Source organism: Dermacentor variabilis, chromosome 8 (assembly GCF_050947875.1).
Source record: "Dermacentor variabilis isolate Ectoservices chromosome 8, ASM5094787v1, whole genome shotgun sequence".
Classification (NCBI taxonomy): Eukaryota; Metazoa; Arthropoda; class Arachnida; order Ixodida; family Ixodidae; genus Dermacentor; species Dermacentor variabilis.
Genome location: NC_134575.1, coordinates 43,983,405 through 43,995,386, shown reverse-complemented (window position 1 = coordinate 43,995,386; position 11,982 = coordinate 43,983,405). Strand labels below are relative to the sequence as shown.

At 46.6% G+C, this 11,982-nt stretch overlaps 1 protein-coding gene across 1 annotated transcript; it reads right to left on the bottom strand.

Moving 5' to 3' along the window:
- Positions 1 to 3,496: 3,496 nt before the first annotated feature.
- LOC142591382 (uncharacterized) lies at positions 3,497 to 11,198 on the bottom strand. The gene is made up of 3 exons (XM_075703708.1): positions 10,954 to 11,198; positions 9,310 to 9,438; positions 3,497 to 4,135 (listed from the first exon to the last, which is right to left on the bottom strand). Exons 1-3 carry the CDS (start codon positions 11,196 to 11,198, stop codon positions 3,853 to 3,855), a joined length of 657 nt encoding a protein of 218 aa, XP_075559823.1. The 3' UTR covers positions 3,497 to 3,852.
- Between the last annotated feature and the right edge of the window lie 784 nt (positions 11,199 to 11,982).

The window sequence follows — 11,982 nt, the reverse complement described above, 5'->3', positions numbered from 1 at the left end:
CGTAGTCAAAGTATAATAGTTACATTTAAATATACATAATGAAGCGTCAGACGCAGCACGGTACGCAATCGCGGTATTTTAGGTAGAATCAACTTAACAGAACGGGACTAACTGTATTCTCACCATGCCAACAGATTATCTGTCAGCTATGCGTACGTTTCCCAATCAGCGCCGTGCAGACACCTAGGGAGAGCACCACGACTTCGTAAAAGCCCGCAAAGCTGGTCGGAGACTGCAGCGACAGGTTTAAATGTCTGTTGTGTAAACCTTCGCAGCTACAAACAGAAGGCGCGGTGCAAAAGCGCAGGAAAATTCATGTTCAGGAATTAATATGCAGAACTGATACTTCTTTTTCCAGATTTCCTGTCTCTTCTTGGAGACACCTTGTAGCACAATTTTCCCAGTATGTTTCATTATATTTTCTCCTTGCAAGCCGCATTTTGTAGCCGAAGGTGAGCGGAGGTACAGCCACGCACGACGCCATGTTGTCTTCAAGAATGCATTTCCGTTTCCTGTTTCAACACCGCCATCAGCGCAATCTTCCTCTGCGTTTTTGCAGCAGACCGTAGTTCACGCCGCCGCCGCTGCTGCGCTCATTTCAGTTCTACACTGGAGTTTACAGGTATTTTGCTTACAGTATTGTTTACAGGTATTGCAAGGTCGATCCCAATAGGTCGCCAAGCTTCGGGCGAAAAGCGGTTCAGAAGCAAATTGCCACCGACATCAGCAAGGATTCTTATGGTAGCAGCGACTGAAGCGCGATATTTAAGGAGTCAACATTGAGAAATAAAAAAATAACTTATTTTTCTCATTAAAACACGACACAGTTCCATTCGCTCAACCAAAATGAAATGTCTAATCGATTTTATATAGGCGTGGGGAGATATGGAAAGACAACTCTGTTTTACTTTATCATTACCAATACCTTTTTTTAGGCGCCCACCATGACAGGGGCCGATGACGCCGCCATCACTTGCAATCCAATGCAGCTCTTGAAGTGTGCAGAAAGGCGCGATCGTCAAGTTCACCAATTACGATACGCCTCATCACATTGACGTTTCTTTGAATTTGATGACGCGGGTAGTTTCATCGTTTCTTAACCTGTTCAGTCAAATCTAGTGAGTAACGACGGTGAGATATTTTCATACTTTAGCCGTTTTCGTGTGGCTCCTCTGGCCTACTCGCTTGGTGTCCGAAGATGGGACCAGCACTCTACGCCCACAGCTTTCGTTGGCCTCCAAAAAAAGGATGTCCTGCGCAGGGGTGCGATTTCGCCACCCGTACGGCTGGCAGTTTGCTGCATCCCTTTCCGCGCTGAAAGCGGGAAACTCCTATGAAGTCGAATGGCACACGTGAGGCATGATATTAATTACATGCACGCCATCACATTGAATGCATGATATAGGTAACAGGAATTACAGACGTCATTCATATGGTCACGTGACGTGAGCGACATGTCATGGCGTTCACAATCACAAGCGCACACCTAGGGCCCAAACTGACAATGCAGGATATATGAACGAGGTGCTTAAATAACATGAGAAAAGAAAGGCATGTCATGTTCCTGTTGCTCACCAAAGTAATTGGATGTCTTTTTATGTTAACAAATTCACATCAAATAGTCATGCATGACGTCATACCACATCGTGAATGCTTCGTTATTGTCAGGTTATGCATGCATCTCATACATATCTTGATATGCTTGTAGAAAAAAGACCACGTCATCACGATGGCGTACGAAACCAGATAATGACACTCATGACAGTAATTTGGCGTCATCCCATGCAGTGATGCATAACAGAAATAAATCGAGCTAGAGGCGATTTAGTGAAGTACTACTAGGGAACCACAACGGCATAGTGCGTATATATATATATATATATATATATATATATATATATATATATATATATATATATATATATATACATATATATATATATATATACATATATATATATATATACATATATATATATATATATATATATATATATATATATATATATATATATATATATATATATATATATATATAGTGCCTAGACTAGGGCAAAAATTTTCTAACAGTGATATTGTACGGCGGCACAATCGTATAGACGTTCCAGTTCGGCTCCTGCGCGCGCGACTGCAACGAAATGCCGTAAGTATGCGCAATTCTGCTCCCGTTTGGTAGCGTGCACAAGTGAAAGTTTGTGCATTCCAGTCCTATTGGTGCCCCTGTACACGCACGCAAAGGGAGCAGCGTGACTTCGCAGTAGTCGCACTATGCGGCCGTGCCACTAGATGGCGCAGCGTGACCGCAAAACGCGAGACACCGGCTGCCGCGAGGGGCGTTTCTCGGCGTTCCCACGCACTGGCGCAACATGCATTCCGGAGATCACGCGCTTCTTTCGCGGCGGCGCCACTAGATGGCGTCACGTGTTTTAAAGGAAGCGTGAAAGGAACCTGTAGTCTGTCTCGTACATACCTCGTTTCTACGTTGGCAATACGTTGTATCGCTATACAGATAAAAGTCTAACGCATTACTGTCGAGTCATCCTCCAATGGCTTCTGCCTCAACTTTGGCAATTTTATTCTCATGAATTATTTGTAGAATAAACTTGATCTAAGTTACATTCTGTGCAGCAAAGACAACAAGCAATTTAAGATATTTTACATGAAATGAAGCATCTTTAGAAAAGGACTGACACATATGGCTTGCAGCAAGTGGCTGTCCCAAATTTCAGTAAGGTGGAAATCTGGGCATACTTCGAAGACACATTCGTCAGTAGAACAGCATGGGAAGCCGCAATCCTGGGGCAACGAGGACGGTTGTGGAATTACTGTTGGAAGAAGTGTCGAATGTAAAACAGCTACCGTACTGTCACGTCATTTTTACTGCGTTTACTGGTTCCCATGCGCTTCGCAGTTCATGAAAAAAATACCGTAGTTACACTTGCTTTAATATAACCAGAAAATTGATTTTCTTGCTTGACCCGCCGTGGCTGTTCAGTTGCTATGGTGTTAGGCTGCTGAGCACAAGATCGCGGGATCGAATCCCTGCCATGGCGGCCGAATTTCGATGGGGGTGAAGTGCGCGACCACCAGTGTACGTAGATTTAGGTGCACGTTAAAGAACCCCATAATTTTTTTTTCTTGTTGGCGGTTTAATGATCAAGACGAACAGATGGCCTCTGCTACAGCACATCTTCTGCGACTGCGATGCAATTACAACTTAGGTTTCTGCACCACAACTCCAAATATTACAGAAGTGCTGTTACTCGATTTGAAGATACGTCCTATGGCAAAATAATTTATTCCTGATTAATCTATCCAATGAGGAATGACGTTTCAAATCACTGCATCCTTAACCTCCACCTTACCTCTTGAGTTGAAGTTAACACCCACATTTTCGCATTGTGGCTCCTTCCTTTAATGCACATCTGGGTGCAATCCTACACGCTGCATGTCGTACTACTTGCGTAGAAGAGGTGCGAACATTTCTGGAACGAAATTTCTCTTTATTGGAAGCAAAAAAAAAGTACGCGATAACATCAGGCCTTCGGGAGGTGATACAAGTTCCCACGGTAACCAAAAGTATAACTCTGCTCACAATAAAGGAATATTTGCTAAGCCTCACATTAAACGAAGTTTTCGCCGGAACTACCGCAAAGGGTAACAACTAAAACAAAAATGAACGTGGAATTCTTGCCAAGAATACACGGGGCTTACACCCATCCCACATTCTGAGTATAATGAATCGAACAACGCACACCGTCCTCCACAGAAAGAACATACGCCAACTTTGGCGATCTTTCACACCGTGGCTCAAGTGGCAACCAAAAGTGCCTGCAGATCCGGCGGCAACGTTCAGTCAGGCGCTACGTCGTCCAGCTGCAGGTAGCGCCTCACGTGACACCAGCACTCGCTGTTGAGGTCATCCAGCTGCGTGCGTCCGTCCTCGCGCGGCTGACACGTGACCCGCTGCTTGACGACACCGGCCAGTCGCATGAATTCGTGCAGACCTTCGATGCTGCGAAACCCTCGCCGCACCATGAGAGCTGCCTCGTCCTCGCCTATGGACAGCACTTCCGAAAGTTCGGCCACCAGAGCCGGATGACGGGACACTCGGTCCAGACCAGCGGCGCAGAGCCTGTGTCCGGAGAAAAGCGGGATTTAATATTGAGCCCCACGGGCAGTATTGCCTTCCCCGTAACACTAACAATTCAGATGACAATGGTGTTTCTGAAAAGCCAACAGAGCTGGTTTAACAACACGCGAAACAAACCATTTTAGCAGATAGCCTCATAGCCACCTTCTCCGCTCAATTATTTTTCCTCCTTCAGTTGACACAAAGCAAAAAAGCGACGAAGGCACTATATGTGCGTACGTCTCTTTTATGTTACTGTAAACTCATTCAAGAAAGGGATTCCGCTTCTACAGCTCCTACCGACTACGCCCTCTTGGCCCAGAATATTACAAACAAAACTGTCTGTAGGCCGCCCCTCTTTATGTCGGTCACATGTCCAACTTCTCTGCCAATCGCTGAATATGACAGCAAGATATCGGCGCTGTTAACGTGACAACAGAGTCGCTTCCAGTGAGGTTGGAGGAAGCTCACACAGACTAAGCGAAATCACAATGAAAACGTCCTTTTATTGTTTTCCGAGCTACAAAAAAAAAATTTTTGCAACGTTCTTTGGTTCGCGCGTACTGCTCCTAGCTCTTACGAGTACCTTCTTAACCACGTCAAAATTCATACAATCAATACAATAGCGGCTATGGTGTTGCACTGCTAAGCACGAGGTCATGGTATCACATCCCGGCGTCGGTGGCCGCCTTTCGTTCGGGGCGAAATGCAAGAAAACGCCCGCATCCCATGCATTGGGGACATTAAAGATCTCCTGGTGGTCAAGAGAGAGAGAGAGAGCAAAAAAAAAACACATTTATTTCAACCATCGAGGTCGTTGTTCTTGAGGCCGAGTGGATGGTGTCGTCATTTCAGGACTCCACTGGCCATGGCTGATCGAAGTTTATCCGGGGCCCCACACTATGGCGTGGCTCGTAATCAAATCGTGACTTTGTCCTCTAAAACCCCAGAATTCAGTTTAGTTAAAAATTCATTCTTTGTTGCACGAAAGAGGAGGAGGAGGAGAAACTTTATTATTGCAGAAACCGTTGCGCGGTTTATTCCTGGGTGGTTCCCTCCGACAGGGCTCCACTGGCGATCGCGGCTCGCCGGGCCTGGTCGAGGGTCGCCAGTTGGCTTCCCAGGTCCAGTTCGGAGAGTCTCGCCTCCCAAGACCATGTAGTGAGTGTGTGTGTTGTGACTCGTGGTTGCTACACCAGGGACATGTTCGGGACGTATAACTATCTGGGTAGATTGCGTGTAGACGAGACAAGTGTGGGTATGTGTTAGTCAAGCGCCGTGCTCAGTTTTGTTCGGGACGTATAACTGTCTGGGTAGATTGCGTGTAGACGAGACAAGTGTGGGTATGTGTTAGTCAGGCGCCGTGCTCAGTTTTGTTCCGTGTGGTTCTTCAATGACCGGTCCTCTTCGCCATGTCCATCATGACGATTGGCCTGGCATCTGCTTTTTGGAACCTTTCGACCGCAACAAACTTCTTTTAAGCATACACGGGCCCAGTTCTCCGGGCAACCAGTGATTATGTACGTTATCAGGAACAAGGGGTAGTGGTATCAGGAAATATTTGCAGAAAAGTAACGTGCCGTGTTGGGGAGTAGGAAGCATTCGTAGGTGCGGCTACGCCCTTACACACGTTCTAACAGCGCTTGATTGGGCGTATGTGAGCGTGACTGCTTTTTAGTCGAGAGAGGGCACGGGTGTTCGTATTCGGTAGTCAGCCTCTGAGAGCCCTACATTCGCATAAGGCGACAAAACATGATGGAGCGGAGGCGCCGATGATATGACCGACATTAGTGTACTAATAAGAATGCGCTAGATTACTTTGGTAGGTGATCAAGATTGCGAAAGTCAGGAGCGGAGAGTATATGGAGAAATACAAAGAGGAAGGTCCGAGTTTCCGCGTTCTATGGGCTACTACCCTGCAACGCGGACGGAAATTATGAGCGACAGAGGGTCAGAAGAAGACGGTCACGTGAAATTTGAAGCGAGCACGCCGGCGGTCAACGCAGCTGCATAAGAGCCTTGATTTTAGACCTGCATCGTGCAAAATTGTAGCATATGACACGGATATTTCAGCATATCTCCAGCTCCAATAAGGACAGAAAATACCAATCCCCGACAATGGTCTCGTGTTCATGTTTGCCGAACAAGATTGACAGTTCCACTGTGTATTTTAGGTCCTATAACTAAACTACGCCATTTGAAAGGTTACCTACATATAACGAACTCAAGCACTTGTTCAAGAAATCTTTAGCTAAGGTTGTCTTTCACCCACACAGTTTGAACTGCGCATCGCCTATTACCTGCTTCCTAGAGACAGAAACACTAAGAATAATGAAAAGGAAGGCAATCAGACGAGCGTCCGCTTTGCTACCCTACACTAGTGGAAGGGAAAGGGGTACAGAAAATGGAAAGAGGGAGAGAGTGAGCAGTGTGTGTGCACACTGCAGTAAAGAGCCGTGAAACCAAAGTGCAAGCAAGTGCCCCGCAGATACATTGGACTGCCCTCATTCTGTCGTCTGAAGTCTGTCTCGGTGCTTCCCAACAGCTGGTGATGCGCGCTGGTCTACTGGCATGACCCAGGGGCCAGTGGTTGTTAGCAGCACGTCGCAGTACGTGACATTATATGGTTAGCGTAAACGGCGGCCTTTTTCCCTTCAGTACGAATCGAAGGCTGCGGGTGAGTCATGGTGAGCACTGAATTGAGAGCATCCAGCATTTGCGCTGTACTTCGCGCTTACGGAATATGCAGCTTAGTCAAGAACACCATTTCACTAAATGTAAACATGGTTGCTGGTTCAGCTCATCTAGGTCATTCAAGAGCGTTGCATAACCCATTATCATACAGAAAAGATACAAGGTTCCCTGGTTATTTGCTACGATCATCATTAATGGGGGCACAGACGTTAAACTGTCCCCACGCTTCACCTGACATTGTGCCCAATTCCATTGAATGTGAATATGGTATCACGTACCACGTGGGCCATAGGGAACTATTCGAGTTAACCGCAGTGTAAAGCTTTCACGCACTTGTTAAAAAATCTTTTTTCCTCAATGCTGTGGTTTATCTACGCGCACCCAAAATTGAATATGAATTAGCTGTAGTGTTCGCCCTTTCTTATAGCAAATCTGTTCTCGGTACGAATTATTGTTCACCCAGGAAGGCGTTCGAGCCGAATGCCTCACCGTTCGTAAAAGAAATAAAACTTGAAACCTTCCTGAGCGTTTCCCTATGCGTAATATACGGCATGGCTGTAATAAACAAACACACTTCGAACTTATCCCGGATAATGCATGAACGCTAGAAGAGAAGAACGGTTCAGTAATTATTTCCAAAAGTGGTAAGTATTCAACTAAGTTACACAAAACAGAAAACATGCCCCACAGTTTCAACAAATATGAACTCACGCTAGCAGTTGCACTTTTTGTTTAGGTGTTCATTTATTGCACGAGACATAATTAATTAGTTGAGCTAGTGCACGCTTGGCGCACAAGCGGCTAGTCACTCGTGTATTCGAGGCAATAAGAATATTTGTTTTCCATGCATTTCGCCAAAAAAAAAAAAGGTTATGTTACAAACTACGTAAGCGATGAACGAAGGCGAGCCGTAACAATTGGGTTTGTCTTCTTGAGCACTCAATGCATCGTGTTGACACTAATGTAAATTGGAAAGTGAAAGTCAACAGCCGAGAAGAGAGAAACGGGCGTGACGTAAATACGCACCCCAATAAAAAAATTTTTCTCTAACAGGTAATTTCCAACGAGAGAGATTTTCTCGTTGTGACATGGCTGATCTGAATCCACACAGAATGATTAAGTGTTGCTTAAAGACCAATTCAGTCTTCTCACTCACACGTATGCCAACTGTACATCCATTGGAAGCCGTTCCACTTGCATCAACAAGGACGGATCATTGTTTCCCTCATTCATATCAACTGATGCTACGGGCACTAAAACGCGTTTGAAATATCAAGTCGAGTAGCGCTTTCCAGAATCTGCAAGCGACCGCATAGTCACAGATCAAACGCATCTGCATATCACGGTAATGTGAATGGCAACGCACGAGTGGTTACCTTGACATGGGACCGTAACTTTTGATGGTTCAAATAACGATATATCCTTGAATATTCAAGACAGGTTGTTCCTTTTTTAGACGCAATAGTGTTTAGAGGCTCGTTTCACAGAACAACCGTTGTCGGCTTCGGTTGGCAGTGAACTAAAATTTCCGATAAAGGCAATAAATAGACGATAACCTGAAAATAAGATTGCGGGCCGGGAATTCGACCCCAGGAACTATGGGTTGCGAGACCAGCACGTTAACCCATTCAGTCACTGTCGGTCGATGGCGCGCACGGTCTTAAACGGGGTTTTATATGAAGAGGAGAGGAGGAACGCGGGGCATGCGCGTGCCTTCGGTGCTGCGTCCACTTCCACTTCGATAGGCTCCCGCCATTAGCCTCCCATGATTTCCGATGCCAACGTAGGACGCTTACGCTATCGCGTTCCACTCTTAAACGGAAATTTGACGTCTTCAATTGTTGTGCTAGCTGTGATATACTCATCGACGTTCATAGCTATGTCTACTCACGCTCACTAACTCAGCTTTGCACTCACGTCTACTAACACTCACGAGCGCTCTATCACATTCATAACATCCTCACTCATATTCAGACTCACTTCAACTCACAAGCACTCACACGCATTCACACTCACACGCATTCACACTCACCTGCACTCACTCACAGGTACTCCCCACGTTCACAGTCGCCTCCATTCACTGGCACTCACTCGCACTCACCCCTTTGAAATGAGTGCAGTGGGCGTGAGTGAGTTCACTCATGAGTGAGTGTGCCGACCTATGCCTATGTGTAGAGGTACACAGCTTCTTGCAGGCTTAACAGCAGCGCCGAAAGTGATCTTTTTTCGTGTTTTCTTTCTTTTTTGGGATGCTGTTATGCCTGAAATAAGCGACTAACTCGCCCAAGAACTTGGTTTACTGAAGTATACAGCATCACTGTAAAACATAACTTGAATACAAAGACAAAATAATGAAGAGAAATGAAATGCGCTGCACGTATCCATTATTTAGCCCTCGTTGACAAGTTACATCTGTGCAGAACTAAAAAATGCTGGAAGACCTAACTGGCCTGAACATAATGAAGGAAGGACACCGTTCTTACCTGTCACACCGTGCGTGATTCAGGAACTGCGCTGCTCGGGCTACGAAGCCAGAGTTTCGCCGCGATGCGTCCCACACGGCGAACGAGTCCGTCGCCAAACTAAATTCTCTGGAGTGGCCCATGATGACACTGCACAGCGTATAGTTCTTCGATATGTCTGTGCGTAGACCGCGAAGGAAGGCGTGTAATGCGAGTGGATGAAATGACATTAAGGTGAGCTTCCGGATAGTCGGGCTTCGCATTACCGCGTCACCGAGGAGGTCGATGTTCTGGCTGCTCTCCACATGAACACCAATGCTGAGCGCAACAATGCTCCTGTTGAGCAGTAGCGATCTCGAAAGTGCTAAGCACCACTCGGTTAATGCAGGCGGAAAGATTCGCATGGTCAAGTCTACGTACAGCATTCGGAGGGTCGACGTCGTTGCTACATATTCAGAAATGGCATAAAAAATTACGCTGTCGCAGGTGCGAAAGGTCAAGCTTAATGCTTTCAAACGGGTAAACGTGGACAACTGCTCCGAAAGTGGCAACAGTCTGCCTGCTGTCCTGTCCGATACCTCTACGTTAAGTTCGCTAAAATGCTTGCAATCAGAAACAGTCAACTCGTGGGCGACGTAGGGAGCGTTAAAGGAAACCTTCTTTTCAGAGCCGCTTTCTCGAAGGAATTTTACGACGTCAGACAAAAGACGGTATTCTTCTCTGACTCCAACATTGATGGTCACCATCTTGAGGCTTGCGTGGTTTGACAAACCACGGAAAAAAGGTGCCCAGTGCTCAGCACTCCAGATGCTGACACTCAAGGTCAGGTAATGCAACGTGCTGTTACGCGCAATGGCATCTTGAAGGGCAGTGGTGTTGGGCGGCATTCTGAGTCTCATTAGGAACCCTGTATAAGCTTCCTGCACGTAGTTGTGCGATGGCACATGAAAGCTTCGCAAAACTCTGTTTTCAGCCAGCACTTTCAATACCAGCTCAACGCTCTCCAAAACCCAAGTCATATTCTTGACTTCCAAGGTCGAGACTGACCGGTTCTTCACCATAGCTTTCAATATCCATCTTAAGGAATCGTCAGGTAAGCGACAGCAGATATAAACCACTCTCAAATGTTGTAGCCGGGCGTCACCGGTCAGAAATTCAAAGAACAAAGCCGTATCAGCTCTTATTACCGCTTCGCTTAACGACAAATCACGCAGTGTCGAGTTCGTTCTCAGTACTCTCAAGAACCGCCTCGCTAGCGTGCTTTCTATTTCTTGTACGGAGGACCAGTCGAGTACAGTCAACGTTGTCGTGCTTCGAAGAATAGCAGTAACGCTACGGGCACACAATGAGGGATAACAACACGGGAGCTCAACTGCCTCTAGGCATTTCAGAGACAAAATGATCTTGAAAAACTTTTCGATTTCGTCGGATTTCAAAACCCAGAGAAAGCATGAGTCAAGAACGACGGACTTCAATGAATAATTTCCGTCGAGAGTGTTGCAAAGCACCGGCAAGCACAATTCAGCCGTTTCTTTAGAAGCGAACATGTGCCCAATGTGAATTCGAGCGACGCAGTGATGAGTACTAAGAAGCCAGTACAGGACCGTGGTGGCTTGACGCAGTTGACATTTCATATGCACGGAATGGCTTCCATTGACAACGTACATCAGACCCAGTTGCCTGCCGGTTTCTGGTAGCTCGCGCAGCTCCAGATAAAGCGGGCACAGGAACTCGTTCCATACGCTAAGGTTGGCAACAATCTCACACGTTCTGTCTTCAGAAGCCGTGCACGGCATGCTGTAGTCGATGAGCTTTCCGGAGAAAAAGCCCCTGGCGCCTTCCAAGTCAACCAGGGAGTTCCTGACATCCGCAGCTCCAACAAGACTTGAAGCACTCCTGGGGTTGGCCATTTTGTCTGCGCAAAAAAGGACACTTCTTTAGGGAATTATCATGGTGCGAAGCATTATGCAGGGTGTCCGACCTAGCGTTAGCCAGAATGTAAAAATATGCGAATGACACGTAGCTGGACAAAACGAAGGTAACGTTGTCTGCCGTAGCTTGTAAATACCCATTTTTCCTCATCCCGCCTAATTACATGAGTCTTAATTCATCAACATCTCAAATATTATAGTTAGATGAAAAGTGTCAATGAGAAAATTTTCGAGCAACATGAAAAACTCCCGATGCAGCTTTCTGTTGCTGTATACGTGCTACGTAAAAGTTTTTTCTGAGCGCCAAAAAAAGCCGGGAACACACGCAGAGTGCCACGCGATCGCCAGTCGCGCGGCAATTTTGCGCGTTTGCAAGCTAAGCGCTCTTACTTGTCCTCCGTTGGTTTAGGGTCGCGTGATACCGCTCTCTGGCTGTTCTGGCGCAAGATGCAGAAGCAACGCTCACATTACTTAGTCGAGGTATGTTTGCAGTCCGAGAGCAGTGCGTAGCAGCTGTGGAGCGTCGGGCAGGCGCCCGGTGGCCATTCACCGCACTTAATGAGCGCGCACCTCCGCCGCTGTAGCGCATGAAGGGGAAGGAGCTTCGCACATTAGTTGCCGGTGATGTGGCCTTCCTGCCCAGAGGACCCAGGGCCTGCGACCTGTTGTACGGTCCCGTGACTCACCGTAAATGCAGCCTTACTACACAGATAATACACATTGGCTTATTTTCAAACTTCTAGGTACGCTTATGACCTCAAGC